General features: G+C 36.6%; 1 protein-coding gene across 1 annotated transcript in view; it reads right to left on the minus strand.

Annotated features, from left to right (window-relative positions):
- Positions 1-2,227: 2,227 nt before the first annotated feature.
- AGTPBP1 (ATP/GTP binding carboxypeptidase 1) overlaps positions 2,228-19,778 on the minus strand; it is a gene marked incomplete at its 3' end in the record, with an annotated part of 51,288 nt that continues 33,737 nt past the window's right edge. The window contains exons 24-25 of the mRNA XM_082013645.1: positions 16,026-16,186; positions 2,228-2,405 (exon numbers count right to left, since the gene is read on the minus strand). Coding sequence (XP_081869771.1) covers positions 2,228-2,405; positions 16,026-16,186 — 339 coding nt within the window. The remainder of the gene's footprint in view (positions 2,406-16,025; positions 16,187-19,778) is intronic.

Here is a 19,778-nt window from a genome sequence, read left to right on the forward strand (position 1 = left end):
ACATTACTGTTTTAGGAAAGTGCCTGTTATCCTGAGCCATTATATAAGTCATTTATAACTCCTGCTTTGCACAGACTAAAAGCAGCACAAGACATGAGAAGAACATATGTGCATATTTACTCAAGATGAAAAGATGATTTTGTACTCCTAAGCCACAATTCTTTCCAAGTGGATGAAGTACACTAGTCTCGCCTGTAGTATGAAAATAGTGTTCCAGGATTAATACAGATTCATATGAAAACTAAGAAGAAATGCACAATGGGGTTAACTAACATGTGGCATCCTGCACCCCCTGAAATTTAAGTCACAATTATTCATGTAGGGTACTGAAGTATGAGTCCTTAAGAATGAGAATCTATTTATGCAGATAACTAGTATAAGACTGACACAGCAATATGAGCATTCTCCAACGCTCTCACTGGGCTGACTTAAAGACAGTTCAAATTCTGTGGCAAGGTTAATTCTGTTGTTTGGCAGACTCCCAAATCCCTCAGTTTCAGTGCAGAGGGCTCCTCTTCAGCAGGGTAAAATAAACTTTCTTATTTGCAGCACGTAGTTCACAGAACACAAGGAATGATAATTTTTGCTAGAGAGAGAAATTTATACAGGTACAAGAATGTAGATGTTTCCATTATATTCTTACATATCAAAATTGCACGATTATTACTATAAATCTAAGACTTTAAATAAAAGGACAGTAGCATATCACATGGGATCAAAAGCCCTTCCCCAGTCTCAGAATCAGGATGGACAAGCATCAAACAACAAAGCTGCATTTGAAACAGCATATCGTGGTGAAAATCCATCTCCCAACTGAGAATCACTGATACAGTTAATTCTCTTCAATTTTTTTTTTTAATCCTGCTACCAAAGGCATCCTTCCCTTCCAAAATACAGTTTTATTTGCAACAGTAAATGTACACAAAGTTCTCATCAGGTAAAAACCTGCTGTAACATAGAAGTGTTATTCTTCATGCTCTTAAAAGCCCTTGCACATGCTGCAGAAAATGAATGCCACAATTGGGTCACACCAAGGAAAAATAATTTTGGAAAAATAATTTTCATTGCAAAACATGTCAGTTCTGTAAACAACAGGCTACAACTTCACTTCTCTATTAGATGTGATTCTAAGCAGAGGCAAGAGGCAATAATAATCAGTAGATGACAGGAGAAGATGAAGAAGTGTAAATCCCATGCCTGACAGCTTGAGTTTAAACATGAAGAATACAGAATCACAGAATGATTATTCAGGCTGGAAAAGACTTCAGGAAGTTACTGTCCAATATCCTTCTCAAAGCAGGGTTAACACTGGATTGAGACCAGGCGAAAGACCTTTAAACCAAAATGCACCTTCCCTCTTAAAGCATTTTAATCGTGTATATAGCTAATGTGCTCCCAGTGAAATGAACTCTTTCGAGCAAGAAAAATTGAGCAACCAGGTAGATGAACATACATACAGTGTACCTATCTAACCACTTCTTGTAGTCACTTAAAAAACCCCAAACCCTCTTCGTATTAAACCATGTCTACTTTATGGGAAAGAGAGTTTTTACAAGTGTATAGTTCTTTAAGCACAGGCTGCACTAGTCACTGTGCAGAATCCCTGAACTGTGAACAGACATATATTTTCATCTAGATCTGTGGCAAAGCCATATAATCCTCAGAAGCAAGAAACAAGTGCAACAACTCATACATCACTTTTTCATTTTTAATGTTGTAATTATTGAATCATTCCAGAGGAAGCAATACATTACTTCAAACACAATCAGGTATCTTTGAAATAACGTTGAAAAATAACCTCTTCACCTCAGTATACACACGCGCATATACAACCACAAATTAATTTAGAAATTCTGTACATAACGTATTTTTCAGGAAGCAACTCAAAGAACCGTACCACAAAGAATTAGTTTCTGTACTCTGACACACCACAGATTATCATCCATTTTTCAGAAGACAGTGTTTAAGGACACAAAATGCCATGCGGTGCTATTTAGTAGAAAATGAACTGGTAAATAAATTTATCTATTCAGTGCTAAAAGAAAACTCAGAACTCTGTAAACAAAACAAATGCTGATTTATCAGAAATATTTATTGTCCTTGAGCTAGGCAAGCCCCAGTTATTTGTGTTTTCTTAAGCCTATCCCCTTGGTAGACAAGAGCAAGGAAGTATTTGACTATGAAAATCCAGGATACTTAATTTCCTATTACTGGCTGCAAAGATGGTTCAAGAAAGGAGTATCCTTGTTGAATCAGAGTCTGAAAGCCCATCTTCTTGATTAGTTGCCTCATAATCACCTGCATTGTCAGCTAATTCAATGTCTTGATCATCATTACTCTCTGCGCTGTAATCAACTTCTTCAAGGAAGCGAGGCTCATCTTCATCCAAAACGTATGTAGTGGGGCTATAATGAACAAGGAGTTGGCATGAATCACGTTAAAAGTTTTACTTGCAAAAATACATTCAGACCATGCCCCGTCCCTGTCCTGACATACCTTAATCCAAAAATTACCTCAGGCAAGGGGCAGTTTACCTGAAATAGTATCAATTTTTTGATTGCACGTAAAACAACTGGGACCCACACCCACATTTGTAAGACCCTAAACTAATCAGTCATACACAACTCGTTATCCAAATGTGCCATGAAAAATTAGCTACACATTATAGACCTATGCTAATGGCCTGTATAAACTTCACATAATTATAGCAGTATCAGAAGTTGTTGCAGAAGGATACAACTACATAAAGAAAAAGAAGTTGCTATGAAGTATAAACAAACAGATGAGAGTCTGAAAATTAAATTGGGAAACTCCTGTATTTTAATAAAACATACATTTTACTAAAAAACTTTGTAAGTAATTACACTGTACATATTAGAGGTGACAAAACAAGTAGTCACGTTTATGCCTACAACTAAGATTAAGTTCCCATATGAATCACCTGACTCATATGAAGTCCTTGCACACTTGCATGCAGTTAAAATTTAAAACTTTTATGTTAAGCCTTGCAACTAAGAGACAGTGAATTTAAGGAACTGAGCCACTGCCCACAGAATGGCCTATGCCCTTAAGTATAACAGCCTCCAAGAATAAGAAGACGAAAACCTTTAGTGTTAACAGGGGAAAGGTTAAAATACAACTTTCTGATCCTCTTGCCTCCCTAGGACAGAGAAGAGCAGGGAAAAAAAAAATTGTTTTCCAGACCCAGTTTTATAACCTCCCTTGGGACATAAAAAGCTACCTGCTTAAAAGCACTAAGAATTCCTAAGTATTTCATAAGTAATCTTATATTCAGATGAAGTCCTAAGAAGGTTTTGTAATGCATTTTACCTAATAATCAAATCATACAGAACTCACACAAAACTGTGATAATGTTCTTATTCAGAAAGATCACAAGGTACTTGTAGAAATGTTTGCATATTCATTTTGATTAAATTTGTCCTAGCTTGGCTGTGGCTTTATAATTACAAGGATTAATCACTGGTTCCTTCTACAGGTCTTTCAGAAGCTTAAGTGGACCACTTGAAACCTGCAATGCAATCTGTTTTCAATATAAACAAATTTCACAGTATTCTTCCTCTACCCGTAGCCTCAATGACATGCTACACTGGAATGTTTTGTGCTGTTGACAGTTAATTCAAACACTGGGAGAAGAACAAATGAGAAGAATTATTAGTCTTAGCTTAAAAAAAAGGACAGAAGACCTAAAATAGTAAGAAAATTAATTATCAAAATTCAATTCAGTCATGGTCTCTGGATTTATACTTAAAACAATCTGTATCATGGTTCACTAAACAAGCACATACTCATTAAGCCATGCAAAAAGGAATGCTCCACAAAACGAAATACTTTTTAAAGATTATTTAAGCTGTAACTAAGGCAACAACGCACTATGTTGGTTAATGAAGTGAGTGTTTGAAACAAAATCGTTTCCATTTAGGAGAGACAAAACTTGAGGAAAATAATCAGTATCTTTGCTGAGATGCCTCTCTCATTTACAGGTGGGGAACCCAACATACCATAAGCATACATGCTTTTCATGAAGAATCTGTGGCAGAACTAGCAAAGGAGTGTAATTTTTCTGTGATTTTGTCCTGCAATGCTTTCTGCCCTAGAAAGACACTACCTACCAACACTTCTTCTAAGAAAAAAAAAAAGGGGGCGGGGGAAGTTTAAACGTTTCCTTTATTTAAAGGACAAAATGAAAGGAACTTCACCAAACATATCACATTCTAACAAGTGCACAGATTTTTTGCAACTTTTGCTTCTAATCACTTAACACAGATATTGATTTGTTAGCTTTCATATGCAAGGAATCCACACTGCAATTGCAGGACAGACTGTATAATTCAATTCACAGGAAATGGAGCCATTAAATCTGAATGTTGGCCCAACATTAAGTAATAATTCTGAATACTGAAACAGAAAACTACAATGAGCTATGTCAATTACAAATATTTTATTAACCACTAACAATGGGATGTTAATGCATTACAGTAGGCACTTAAAAAAATTCATGTTAGTGAGGTACAATATAGAATAGTAAAGCTCTTGAAAAATTCTATCCACTCTTTTTAATAAGTGTCATTGTTTGGAAATTAAACTCATATAGCTGATCCAGTTAAAAAAGAAACCAACAAAACCTATTTTACAGAAAAAAAAGCATGGACACACATACAAACCACAAGTTCACCTCTTTGAAATGGCTTGTCAGTTCACAGAATATGTCCCAATTTATATTGTCTTGAAAAACACACAGATACACGTATTAAATATAGATTCGTTATATTTGTGTAAACTGATTTTACTTATTCACATATGTGTAAGCATATAGGCATGCCCCTACATTCTAGAAATTCAGCCACTTTGCACAGTCTCAAAAGTCAGTGTGTCTGACGTAACACATTTTAGACATTTGCTCTGGCATGTGTACACTCAAAATTGTCATCTGAAACTGGAAGATTCTTTTCGTTGACATTTCCCATTTAATAAAATAAAAATCAACATTATAAACTATTTTCCCCAATTATTAAAGTACCATTACAATAGATTAACAGATCTTTTTCAAAGCTACATGAACCTCTAATGTAAAAACTGGCTCTGAAATTTGCCTCATAAGAAACTTAGCTTTCTACTACCATCCAGGACAACACATCATGACTTCTCAATCACTTATTACTGAAAATAAATATTAAACTTAAGATTATTTTTTCACTTTCCTTTTCTTGAGACTTCATTCCTCACAAAAAGGTATCTGAGCACTTTCTACATTCAAAGGAAAACCCTGTGTTGCACACCACTTGCTTACATTTGCTTTCCCATAGTGTGTTTTCTTCTGATGTAGAAAATAGCCTTGGATATTTAACTTTACAGCAATCTTTAGAATAAAGGTTAGGATGAATGTGGAAAGCATAATTATTACTCCACTGTTTTACCGAGGCTGGGTCACAAGAAATGTTGAAATCAAAACACCTGAAAAAATTGCTGTTTAATCAAATTCTTTATTTGCCTCCCTGCCGCTCCCCACCCTTAGCTTATTTTGTGACAATGTATTTTTAGCTGCCATCATGCTGATTCTATGGGTTTTAATTTCCTAACTTTTCCCTTGGGCTGTTTCTAATTAACTTGCTCAATAATCTCTCTTCCTCTACCCCTACACCTCCTGCTTTTCCTTTTAAAAGGAAACCATTATTTTTCTCAGGTTAGCAGAGGTTGTTTATCACACAACTACAGTTCTGTAATATAAGGGATGCCACAATCTGTGTATTTTCTTTGAAGTCACAGCAGTTAAAATAGAGTACTATATGAAAACCTGAAGTTTTGCGGATTTTACTTAAACAACATTTTATGGGTAAAAAGATGAATTCATAAATATCTGATTAATATACTTGATACAATACTGTGGTCTTCATGTTTATGAAGAACTTTAAGAATATCCCTTTCATTTAAAAAAAGAGTATTTTCTACACCACCTGCCACTAAATACACTGAATTTAGGAATGAATACAACTTTTTTCTAAAACATATTTTAATTTTTTTTTTAAATGACAATGCCTTATTATGTTTTTTCTTATTTACATTAATGCTTCAAACATATTAAAAAATAAACCTATGGCTGACATGGCATATTTTTTCAAACTAAAATTTTATTTGTCCCTCAAAAGATATACTTGGATTTTTCATTATCCGTATGACTCAATTACAGAGAAATTCATCCACCAGCCAGAAAACCACTACCAATTTCAACCCCGTGGAGATTAGCAGTTTTCTGAGACTACAGGGGAAGCGTACACATTTTAAAACTTTGGAAGAAAAAATTAAGAAATATTCCCTGCCAATTTCTTGCAGAGTTGCAGCTACTTGGGGAGCTGGGAGAGAAAAATTTGAAGAACTAATGATTCCTTTTAAAACAGCATTGTCAGGGGAGGGAAAGTTTTAGAGGAGAAAGAGAATCAGGAAGTAACACAAAAGAATTGTTTATACTTTTAATTTCACGTTAGGGTCTATATTCTCTTCTAGGGATCAGCAATGCTGCTACAGTAGGCAACATTACACGTGGAGCTTCATATGTGGTCCCCTTCAGGAGCTCTTCACCTCTGTGTTGTTCTGAGGTAGTAAGGATATTTCCTCAAGGGAATTTCCAAGGCTGAAGAGAACAACATGTCCAACTCTTTTCTAAGCCATAAGAAGCTGGGTATCCAAATCACATTTAAGTCTTGTTTTTAAATAACCCCACTTTTAGAGTTACAATATTTCACTCCACAGCTCAACAAAAAGTAATCTCAACACTGTTTTTGTGCTGTCACCCCAAAATACATTTTGTGAAACTGAAAACTGGATTAAATTAGTTGGATTCAACAATCATTGACTGTAGCCAACACTAATATTTGGATCAGACTACCAGGAGTGGAAGAAAAGCTTGGAAAATGGTATTAAGAATATATAACCTGTTCATCATAATTATTTTTTTCTTTTTTTTTTTTCCTAAATTACTAGTTCCCTTATTTTGCCCTAGAGAAGACAAACAATACTCTGATGCTACAGTCTACACAGAATTAAAAGCAATCACTTTCACTTAGGCTAGAGGAGAGTCTTGGTGCATGGGCACTGCCACCAGGCCCACCAGTGAAATTCTGGGTCTCATCTTTGATAGCTTTTTCTTTCAACCTTCTGAAAGAGGACAAAAGTTGCAGCACAATATGCCTTCTTTTTAACTAAGTTGTACTCCTAAAGTATTGGAAGAAAGGCCAAGAAAAGCTCAAATGCTGCAGGACAGTAGGAAGGAGAAAACTTTTACTCCCAGCCAAAGGAGATTAGAAGTATGCAAATGTCTGGGCAAAGTTTAAGAGTTATTAAGGGGGTGGGAAATAAAGTAGGACAAATCCAGTTTCCTTCTGGCAGCCTAGAGAGAGACCCTTTGCAAGAAGACCTTGGACACATTCCCCCTGCATGTACCGCTCACTCCTAGCCCCACCAGTCTGATAGTCTTACACTTCTTTTCTCAAGTGTAAGACTAAGTGCAGGAAATTGATTTTGCATCAGTTTTTTTCCTTCCTACAGCTCCTTTTTGGCAGTCTACTCTTTCTACCATTTTTAGACATGCTGGGTCCCAAAAGCTCAGTCTGCTTCTCTGCTATAATTAAATCAAATTAACAAACAAAAATACACCATGTTCTAGAACACACCAATGAACCTCAAAACAATCAATGAAATGACTAGAATTTCCAAAACAAGGTCAAGTTATTGCACAAAGGATAATTCCAGTAAGCCCTAACAGTTATGACTGCAGTCATGTGTTTTTGTTTCATTGCATATAGACCCTATCAAACCTGTCAGCATAACAACTATAATTCTTAGTACAAGATCAGTATTACATTTAGTCTAATCTTTTCCATTTGGAACTGGGCGGGAAACATTGGCAAATGGGTTTGAAATAATTAAAGAAAAATAAAGTGTTTAATTCATCACTTAAAATGTTAAAGTGCACTGCCAGAGGGAAATAAATCTACTTACTGCTTTATTTTTCTTAAGTCAAAGATGTTTCAGACATGATTCAAAATGAACTCATGGAAACTGAGCTTATGTGTAATGAAATACTGGAGGTGTATTTTAAAATATTAACATTTACTTGGTCATTTTAAGTACAACCAGTAAAACCAAAAAGAATTTGAGAAACCCTCAAAATCATTTGCAAAAAAAAAAAAAAATGAAAGCAGTGCTTGTGTATGTTTAGACTTCCTTGCTTATCCTCTAAAGCATGTTTATTTTTTTTAAATTTTGTAAAACGTAACACCAATCACATCCAAAATATAAAGGAAATAACTACAATCTTACTCATTGTTCTACTCTAACATTGCAGGGACATTACAGCTGTGTAAAATCTACTCTCTTTTATACTTCTTATTCATGAATTTCTAGCCTGCATTTTCTGTAGGTAGCTTCTCATTCATCTCTAATGGTAAGTAATGAGCCATGAATCATGTAAGCACAAGGAAAATATAAGCAGTACTTTTATTGTAATAGGAATGACAACTGGGCATATAAAGCAAGGAATTGTGTGACTATCTTCTGACCCATGAATGCCTCTGAAGGGAAACAGAAATCAGCTTTATAAACTTTACTCAAAAGAGGTTCTTTGTATATTTCCAGCACTCAAGTAAATAGATACCTAATAAATTGATACCGCAGCTAGATAAGACAATATCTTGTCTAGAACACTAGTACAGAAACACTAGAACTTCAGTACTTTGGATACAAGAATTAAATGAAAGGACAAATGGACAATATATTTCAGAGATTTGACATACAGGTTTCAATAATAAAAATCTGGTTTTTAAAGCACTAAGAAATAGAAAAAAAAAAAAAGAAAAATCTATTTCCTGTGAATTACAAAGTGAGGTACTTTTGCTGCACAAAGAAGTAGCCAGATCCTTACGTAGGCAGGAAGAAAGAAAACCCTACCAAGCAAAGTTTTCCTCCAAACAGCAGTGAGGTCTCATACAGCTAAAGTTTGCTGAGCCTTATTAGAGCTGTCACTAGGAGCTAGTACTCATCCTATCTATGTAAACTAGTTGTAGCCATTTAGCAAAACGTTCTGGAGTGCCTCACACCCCCAAGACAACAAGAAAAGTTACGATGGCAACATCTTGAGCCAGTGTTCAGTCTTCTTTTTTGCTGTACAAGGGAAATACAGCATAGCCTTGAAAACTTGCTCAGTGATCCCACAACATTACTGCTTAAATAGCACCTACGACCGCCCCCCCCAAAAAATAATGAAAGGGGAAAAATCTGTGCTGAACCACACTTTTCTTTGGCTGTGAAAATCTGAATATTCCTCACTCCCTGCCCCCCCCCCTTTTTTTTTTGAGGAGGAGAGATCTCATCAATACCTATCTACTACACCCCCATCCAGTACTTCCTGAGACAGTACAAAGTAGATTTCAATATAATTAATTGAAAAAGACTATTACAATAACAATTATTTTAAATAATATCCAGAATAGAGGAACGTGGTGTCTCCATTATCCCATATAGGAGCTGACCTTTAACTACAACCTGTTTTGCAGTATGTGTTTCAGTTCTGAATATAAGCCAGTCCCTAAAAATAAATAACATGAGACTTCCCCCTTGAGTATCATCATCGATAAACAATACATGTTTTTTAACTTTCTGCTGAGACATGCAGTGAGTGCTACCAGAGATAGGAAACTTGGAACCCAAGGATATCTGGTCCAGTTGTCATATGGGCATATTCATTGGGAAGGGGAATAAAACTGCTCTGCTCTAGACACACTTTTCCAAACAGGCAAAAAGTCTGATGGCCTAAGGTACAGAGCAGAACTTGGCTTCTGAGTCTCCAGAAACAAAAATTGGACAATGTCTTAATTCCACCTATGGCAGTATTAATCCCTGTAGCAAAGAATGAAAGAAGATAGTGTACAAACATAAATTATTATAAACCACTTACATTATGAACAAAATTATAGTTTCTTGCTTATGCAAAAATGATGTATGTACATGGTTTCTATGGCATACAGCATAGCTATCAAAATAAAAAGGAGTCAACCCAGTTATCCAGATAGCAAATTCCCATTATCATGCATAGAGATGGGTCACTGCTGTCTCAGGATACTAGAACTATAATTTTTTTTAAAAAAGTATCTAACCATATTGTTCTACATTTACTAGAGGAGTATTTTGCCAGGCTAAGTATTATGTACTTACATTTTTTTAATGTTTTTAATTACATATGATTGTTTAGTCAATTTTGGTTAAAGAAATCTGTTTGATGATGCATCAGCAGGTACAGACATATCAGTGGCTGTACATAAGACCTTATGTGGTTACACATAAACTTCAAGAAAATTCACACTTGGAAAAAAAGGACCATGTGATATTAGGTCAACGTTCCAGCTGTGACACAGACAGCAGAACAGTTTGCAATTTTCTCTGAAAAACATTTCCTGTTAAGAGTCTGATTCCACTCCCACTTTTTAAATAAAAAAGCATTTCCACTGAACTCAATGAAATAAATCTCTGTATAATTATGATTATCAAATCACTTTTAAGATGGGGTTAGAACATATAAAGAGTTAGGTACAAATACACAACATATTTCAGTCTTAATGCCACATTTTAAAGATACGTTGTTAGAATTTACACAGTTTTTCCATCACAGATTCTCCTATAGATACACAGTATTGCTAAATGAACAAGGAGAGCAAGATACCCATTTTCTCACTTCATGCTACATATTTTTCCATTTTAGTGTTATTAAAGTAGATTTATGTTTAACAGATTTACATTTAATAAATTTTAAGAAGTCATTAGACATTAGAAAGATCTGAACAGTTGTTAAGAGGTTTCTTTAATCAACTTCAGTATTTCTTATGTCAAAGTTCCTTATCGGATAAAAATCATAACTCTAGCATGCATAGAATCTGGTTTTTTTTCTCCACTGCCTTAACTTCTTTAGTGCAGAAGCATTGGTTATTACCTCTCACCATCTGTAGCTGTGTAACACCCAAAGGTCATTAGGGGAAAAATGTTTTTAATAATTTTTTCTACATACTAATTCGGTTTCAAAACACTGAATGAAGTTATTAAATGATTCTCTCCAACTTAAAATTTTGTCTTGCAATACAATGACTTTTGTGATTTTCATGACTTCGTCTTTTGGGACAGAGACTGAACCTTCCTGGTTTTTAAGTTCCTGAGCACGAGTTACCTTACTCACACAACAGATTACAAACATTTCCATGTACAGTTTCAGTAGTATTAACCTTATTATGAGCCTTATGTTATTTTTCATCTATGCTTACATGTTGCAAGCCGAAAACATTCCATTCTTGCATTAGTAAGTCTTCTATTAGTGCTTTGGGAAAATCCAATACAAAACAGTCCTCATGCCCCTTGCTCCCACTAACAAAATACAAATCAAGTCAGAGGGAGTTTTCCCCCTGCCCCAGCATGGTCATACTTTACATGCAATTCATTGTGGTACATAATAGTTTTTCTAGAGCTAGCTGATTAATGAAGCATTTTAGCTAGAGAAGGAAGTTCAAACTATGTGTGTCTATTAATGGAATCATAGAATAGTTTGGGTTCAAAGGGACCTTTAAAGGTCATCAAGTCCAAGCCCTCTTGCAATAAGCACGGACATCTTCAACTAGATCAGGTTGCTCAGAGCCCCACCCAACCTGACCTGGAATGTTTCCAGGGATGGGGCATCTACCACCTCTCTGGGAAACCTGTGCCAGGGTTTCACCACCCTCATTTGTCAAAAATTTCTTCCTTGTATCTAGTCAAAATCTTTTAGTTTAAAACCGTTACCTTTGTCCTACCACTACAGTCCCTGCTAAAAAGTCTGTCCTCATCTTTCTTATCAGCCCCCTTCAAGTATTGGAAGGCTGCAATAAGGTCTCCCTGGAGCCTTCTCTTCTCCAAGCTGAACAACCCCAACTCTCTCAGCCTGTCCTCACAGGAGAGGTGTTCCACCCCTCTGGTCATTTTTGTGTCCCTCCTCTGGACCCGCTCCAACAGGTCCGTGTCTTTCCTGTGCTGAGAGCTCCAGAGCTGGACGCAGGACTCCAGGTGGGGTCTCACCAGCTCAGAGTAGAGGGGCAGAATCACCTCCCTTGACCTGGTAGCCACGCTGCTTTGGATGCAGCCCGGGATATGGTTGGCCTTCTGGGCTGCAAGATCACATTGCTGGCTCATGTGTAGCTTTTCATCCACCAGTACCCCCAAGTCCTTCTTGGCAGGGCTGCTCTCAATCCCTTCATCCCCCAGCCTGTACTGATACCAGGGGTTGCCCCAACCCAGGTGCAACCTGGCCTTGTTGAACCTCATGAGGTTCACAAAGGCTCATTCCTCAAGCTTGTCCAGGTGACTCTGGTGTCAACCGCACCACTCAGCTTGATGTCATCTGCAAACTTGCTGAAGGTGCACTCAATCCCACTGTCTAGGTCATTGATGAAGATATTAAAGAGTACCGGTCCCAATACAGACCCCTGAGGGACACCACTCGCCACCAAACACCATTTGGACTTTGAGCCGTTGACCACTATTCATATCCCTCTCTCCAGGATTTGCTTTATTTCGTAACTTCAGAACAACCCACCTTCCCATTTGTTCCTTTTCACATCTAGCTTTACTCAAGTTTGCTGCCAAACAGAAAGGAGTAACAACCTTTTACTCACTGGAAGCACTTTCATACACATCATAAACAATGTGCTTTAAAAGTCCAAAATGGAAGAACCATTACGTCCAAAGGATTATGTTTATGCTTCTACATACTTTCAAAGAAGCTTATCAACTTGTGTACAGATTATCTATGGAAATCCTATTCCGGAGTCAGGACCATAACCACTTTACTGTAAACCATAACTTTACTGTAATGTTAAGTTTCACTGAAACAAGAAAATCTCTCTCAATAAATGATTGTGCTGATCTATTGAAAGTTTCAGAAATATTAGAAAGCAGTAATCCTGATCTTAGTCTAAGGTAACATCTAGCACAAACATTTAATCCAGACAACACTTTTCTACTTCTTTACAATTGCACCTGATTATCTACAATTTGCAGATCAGTTAAAATCTTAACCAGATTGGTAAAGCACAACCAATCGCTTCTCCCCTCATTACCCTAGAAAGAAGGTCAAGAATATAGTTACTTTTTTGTCTTGGTTTCAGCTGGGATAGAATTAATTTTCTTCACAGAAGCTAGTACGAGGCTGCGTTTTGGATTTGGGATTAAAACAATGTTGATAATGTACTGATGTTTTCAGTTGTTGCTAAGCAGTCAAGGACTGTCCAGCTTCTCACACCACCCCACCAACAAGAAGGCTGGGAGTGCACGGGAAGTTGGGAGGGGACACAGACAGGACAGCTGATGCAGGCTGGCCAAAGGGATATTCCATACCATATGACATCACGCATCTACACACTTCCCTAGCAGTTAATGGTTTTCACTTCCCAAGTTCTGGTCTCTTTTGCCAACACTTACATCTCATCCCAAAGAAGAACTGAAATGTCTACCGGAAAGTTAAGGTCCTCATGTATTTAATAAGAAACCTAAACAGATTACCTTCAGATGATCCATATCCAGAATCCCTGGAAACACATACAAAACATACATAGAGCAATTCAATTTTTTCTCCTTAGGCTGATCCCTGTCCACGAGACAAAACCCACTGAATCTGTGTTTTCCTAATACAAAATTTTAGGACAAGATTGCTGCTTTCCATAGTTACCTGACGATAAACTATCTCAGCCCCTGGCATAACAGCAGTGAAAGCAGATTTTCTGTGCTAATCTCCCTGTAGTGCTCATTAAACCACTATGCTACACAAATGGACAAGCCAGAGACTTTTTAGAGCAAAGCAGCTAGTTACATTAATTCACTCTAATGGCCAACTTTTTTTCTTTTATTCTTTGCCTTGGTTGAAGAGTTCAAGACCATTCACAGTTTATCCCTGTCCCCATCTTTTTTTTTTTTATTTTTTCAAAATAACCCACACACTATAAAGATAGCAGAATACGGTTTTAGACTTGCAAAATCAAGGACACTAATATTTTATTTATACTTTCAAAGTACATCTTAGAAGGCTGATAACTCATATAACATCAAATGAAAATTTAGATTTATACAATGAACAGTAATGTTACAAATGCTAAGCACTGCTCCACTGCTAACATTGTTTTGGTATCAATATTACATTAGCACAGTAAACACCACAAAGGCATTTTTAATGATTAAAATGCTGCGTTTCACCTGCATTGGAGACACCATGCATAGGATGAGAGGAAATGGCCTCAAGTTGTGCCAGGAAGGGTTTAGATTGGATATTAGGAAAAATCTCTTTAGAGAAGGAGTGGTCAAACATTGGAACAGGCTGCCCAGGGAAGTGGTGGAATCACCATCACTGGAGGTGTTCAAAAAACATGCAGACATGGTACTTCAGGCTATGGTTTAGTGGGCATGGTGGTGTTGGGTTGATGGTGGGACTTGATGATCTTAAGAAGTTCTTTCCAACCTTAATGATTCTATGGCCTCCCATATAACTCTCTCTCAGTGAGCCTACCTACACTTCAGTGAGGCTTATACGCTGGTGGGAGTGGGTTACTCCAAAGCCTTCTTCTGATCCTATCTCTTCCAGGAATCACTAACTCAGCCTTACCCAAGCACAAAACAGGATCTGACAGTAAAAATCCAGCAATTACAAGCATGCTAATCCTCTACTAGTGAGCAAATGATACTGGAGGATCCAGTCATCACTGGAGTGATACATATCTACACATCACAGCTATTCTTCATACACTTTTAACCACTTCCTTAGGACACTCTCCTATTGTTACTCCTATTGTTCTTATCACCTTTCAGCTTATACTTCACTTTTCATTACTCTCTGTAAATGCTGAGCATGAACACAAGCTCCAGTCTTTCTCAATACTCCACATTCTAGTAACACTTGTGTTTAAATGCTGGAATTAAACATCATCTTCCCATTCCATAGGGTACCACAGATGCTCTCCCACATCTCTGTTAGTTTTGCATCATCTACAGACAAATTGCTCATTGGTCTAGCACCTAATGAAAGTCTTAGTCTCAAACACCTCTGTGTTTCCGTTGCACAAAAACAATAATACATTTAATCTTTTCCCAAAATTTCCACAGTATTGCTTTAGCTAAGTTGGACTAACAGCCAAGGCCACTTTAAAACCATTTTCACCTCTAAGTATGCCAAGTAGTAACATATTATAGTGTCTCAATCTTACTCTTTGTTAATTTAATGCTTTATTGAAGTCTGGAACTGTGTTTTATTTTATCTCTAACCACATTTTCAGGAAGAGATGCTTGTATTTGCTGTCATTCCCAATTACCATGTACCCATGGACACTTCAGGGATGAATCACATGAATGGAAATATGCAATAGTACTCATACCTTTGCAAGTCTACCTAGAGCTTTAAGAATTGGTAACATAATCAGCCAGCTACTGAGCAGATACAATACATTTCTTTTGTGACCCAAACCTTATTTCACATTTTGAATTCTTTAAGTGTTGTTACGTAACTCTACCAGAGGGGAAAAAAAGAAAAAAAAAGTTTGGAAGAAAAACTTACGGTTCTTAGAGTGTTTTAACTCACATACTTTAAGTCTACCTAAATACATTTTTAATACTGTAGCCAGTAATAAGAAAAAAAATGCTCTCAAAGAGAAAATTGAGACCTAAAACCTACTGAGTTTTACTGCGTATAACAACTCCCCGATGACACTAAAGTTACCAGCGTTTCTCCCAGCAAAAAATGTGACATATAGTCTAACTCTGTATCTATTGTTTTCTTTAAAAGTTTGAAGCAAATGAATTAACACAATAGGTCTCCAATTGTTACACTAACAGGTCACAACACATCAACATTATTTTTGATGTCTGAAAGAACATTTTTGAGGTAATCTTTACATCACTTGAAAAACTGCAATTTTTCTGGAAATAAAATGGTAAATATAATAAATGTGTATTACCTTGTCACTTTACAGCTTGACTCAATCAGCTCATTTTCAATATCCAACAGATTAGAAGGAAGATTGTATTCCAAAGGCGAGGCCATTCTTTTTAAACGCAGTAAGCCAACACAGAACTTTGCTCCCATCTCCTCCAGTTCTCTTGTCCCTATCTGCAATCCCTAATTTAAAAATAAGATTTAAAAATACAAAATAGGTATATGCAGACGGACCCACGCATACTGCGGAATTATTATCTAAAACACATTCTTGCTCTAAAGACAGAACAAATAAAAACTGTACAGTAAACACTTAGCAAGAGTATCAGAGAAAACTCTAAGAGTAACTACATGATTTCTCTAAAGTTGAACAGATATTTCTGGACACATGCACATTTCTTCGGAGCTTCCTAGTCTACATTTGTAGCACATCAATATTAACAGGACTTTACCCAGTGACACTGGGAGAAAGACAGAGATGATTTCCAAGTTTATAGATATAAACTATTTTAAAAACCTGAGACAAAATTTTTAAAGAGTCATTTCAAATACAAGATTCTTCAACAGAAGTCCCACCAGAATGAAAAAAAAGAATTCATATTGTAGCTATGATCAAGTCCATTGCTATGTTCTGACACATAAATAGGACTATTTAAGGCAAAGTTACTCCTTGACACAAACGTCTCTTCCCCTCCTGTAAGTTAGAGGCTGCATGTGTTAATTCTGAAAGCATTTATTCACACAGTTAGTAATTAAAACCAACAAACATAAAGTATCAAAAGCCATAGCTGTTTTCTAACTCAAATAATACACTGAGGCATTTTCCTCTGCAAAGAGTATTTAGAAGGTAGAACTTAAGTGATATTCTCTAAGTTTACCTAAGTGATAAAGCCTCCTATCACAAAATTTTACACTTTTAACTTAGCCAGCAGTGCAGTACATAGGGACAGAACCTCTGAACTCTTTATGAAAAGAGAACGATATTGCAGAGTGACCATCAGCAATTATGAAACTGGCTAGTACTGACTGTATATACACTAACAAATTCAATGTCACAGCCCAACTCAATCTCAAATGCAACTTCTGTATCTCAGGAGAATTTAAAAGGATTTTAATTTGAATCTTCTAAGCCTTTTAAGGTAAAGGGTAGTTAAGAAGGAGCTTTGACAAAACAAGCAGGGAAGCAGAAGAACCAGGAACTGGTGGTAAGCTAAGTCATCAAGCAGGGAAATACATGAAGCAAAAAGTATGGAATAGGAATTTTTTTACTACAGGCTAAAAACCACACACACAAGTTTTGTATATGTTGCCACACTGACACTGGATTTTAAAATGCAACGTTTAAAAGAATGTGTTATGTTGCTGCAGAAACAGCACAGTCTGCACATTCTGCATGTTTGTCTGTTTTGAAGATATGTGCAAGTTCTTTTTTTTTTTTCCCTCGGTAGTTTCGTAGCCAAGGTGCATTTTAGTAACAAGAAAGCTAAAGCTGTATCCACTATTATAAACAGGGCCATCCTTCAGCCAAATGATACAGAAACCTGTTAGCAGTGAACAAGAGTTGGATATCTGAGTATTATTGTTAACAGTAATACTACTTACCTCTTTTATAATGCTTTTGTGCTGTAGGTTTCAAAGCACTTTATTAATAAAGGAAGAATTATCCTCACTTTACTGATGGAGAAATGGAGGCAGAGAGGGTTGAAGTGATTTGCACAGTGTCTCACAGCATGCCACTGACCCCGCTGGGAACAGAAACCAGTTCTCCTGACGCCCAGTGCAGTACCTTATCCACAGAGGCCAATTTTTTGTTTTTGTTTTGTGTTTGTTTGCACGTCAGTAACATTCGAAGACCCCAATCATATCTGGGGCTCCACTATGCTAATCACAGGAAGACACAGTCCCTGCCCCAAAGAGATTAAAATAACATTAAGGACAAGAGGCAACAAGTATGCAGAAGAGGAAGGAAGGGTAACAGTAATCTTACTGTTACACAGATTACTAATGTGCACAACTTGATGGTTCAGAAACTTTTCCAATCATTGCCTACATCTGTTGCTGAAGAAGTTATCATTAGTTGGCAGATTCCTTACAGACAGGCTCTAAGTTGAAAAAGGAAAAGAGTACAGTATGAAAGAAAGTGCAAAGACAATTGTTAGAAAGATGAATAGCGTGTGCATGTTCCACGGCTGCTATTTTCAACACAGCAGAAAGAGGATATAAATAGAGACCTAAATGGATCAGATTGGAAGTCGATAGCTGAAACACCTGGGTGATAAAGTTTCAACTTACTATGCTGAAGGGTCTACATACTTGCAGTAAAAGCCCATGCCAAAGTCTACATTTGCTTCTCTCAGTTCTTTAAACCATAATGGAGAATGCAATACCACACAGCTGCCAAACACCAAATTTCTTAATCCATTGTTATTCTTCCACCAGCCAAATCTCTTAATTTCCATGAAACAAGAGACCCAACATCTGCCTCAGGAATAATAAACAGTTGACCTAACTAAAGGACCTGAGGTGAAGTTCATTTTCACTGAAGTCTTGATTACAATCCTTTTCTTGATCTTCTAATCAACTTCAACTGTCTTTCTAGTACCTTTAACTGTCACCTACTAAAGTTCCCTAAGTACCACAAGCATCACTTTTAAGAACAAGGCACCTGCTTTGTGGGTTTTTTTTAAACATGCACCAAATTTTATTCCTTTTTCTTTATGTTTTATACAACTGTTTCTTCTAGATAGTAACATTTTAGATGGCTGGTTAAAGTCTTCTTTACTAAGCACGTCATGAAAATACCTTCACATGAACAGTGTCTCAGTGATGAACTTTGGCCCCAGAAAGCAAAGATGCAAAAGAACGGCACAATGGATTGCAATTTCAAGTTTAGAAGAACATTCCTGTAATATGTACTTAGTAAATTGAAAATAGCCATACTAAGACTTGGCAAAGTCAGTTGGACATTAAAACACCATCTTGTTTTCTGCTTTCTTATTCAGCAGAGGCTACAAAGATAATTTTTGAGAAAGCAAAAGCTAGAGTCTCAAGAATCATGGTAACTGGCAAAAGTTTCTTGACTGAATCCTTACGTCCTGAAGTCTTATCTTTACATGCATCATAAAATTGCCAGAAAACAAAACCTTTTTGATTAGCTTCAAAATTAAGCAACACTCCCAAATTTATTAATCTCCAATCAGGAAAGTTATTGATTTCAGTTTTTTGGGAGGTTTGAGTTATTGAAGAAATTGTTCTTTTGTCTGACATCTCAGTTATCCTCCACAGCAGATCTTGGAGCATCTTTTCACCTGAACGTTTGCTTTTCAATATCTTGAAGTGCAGATGACTAAGCAGTATTTGCAGCACTGACTCTTAATGCACTACAAAGACCCTACAGAAACAGTTAAAACAAGATTGCTTCCAGAGATAACTCTGTCACCAGGGATCCTAACACATTATGAAATATGTCATCTAATTCATACCACAAGTTTATTCACAGAGCTGGTGGCCCTACTCTCTCCACACAAAGAAAAATGACCGAGCCTTTTCATCTCTTTGACCTTCTCATTAGAGAAATGTTGCTCTTTCCTTGTTCCGTCAAGTCACCTTGGCCTTTTAGATACATTTTCTTAGAAAATCTGAGCATTATCATAGTGAAGAAAAATAAAGAATCTTCCTGTATGAGCAGATGATGACCACGACCTCACAAATTGTTTTATTCCAAATAAGATCAATGACAGAACAGGAATTTAACCTCATCAGCTGGTTTACATTA

The sequence above is a fragment of the Phaethon aethereus genome (genome assembly GCF_964289735.1).
Source record: "Phaethon aethereus genome assembly, chromosome: Z".
Classification (NCBI taxonomy): domain Eukaryota; kingdom Metazoa; phylum Chordata; class Aves; order Phaethontiformes; family Phaethontidae; genus Phaethon; species Phaethon aethereus.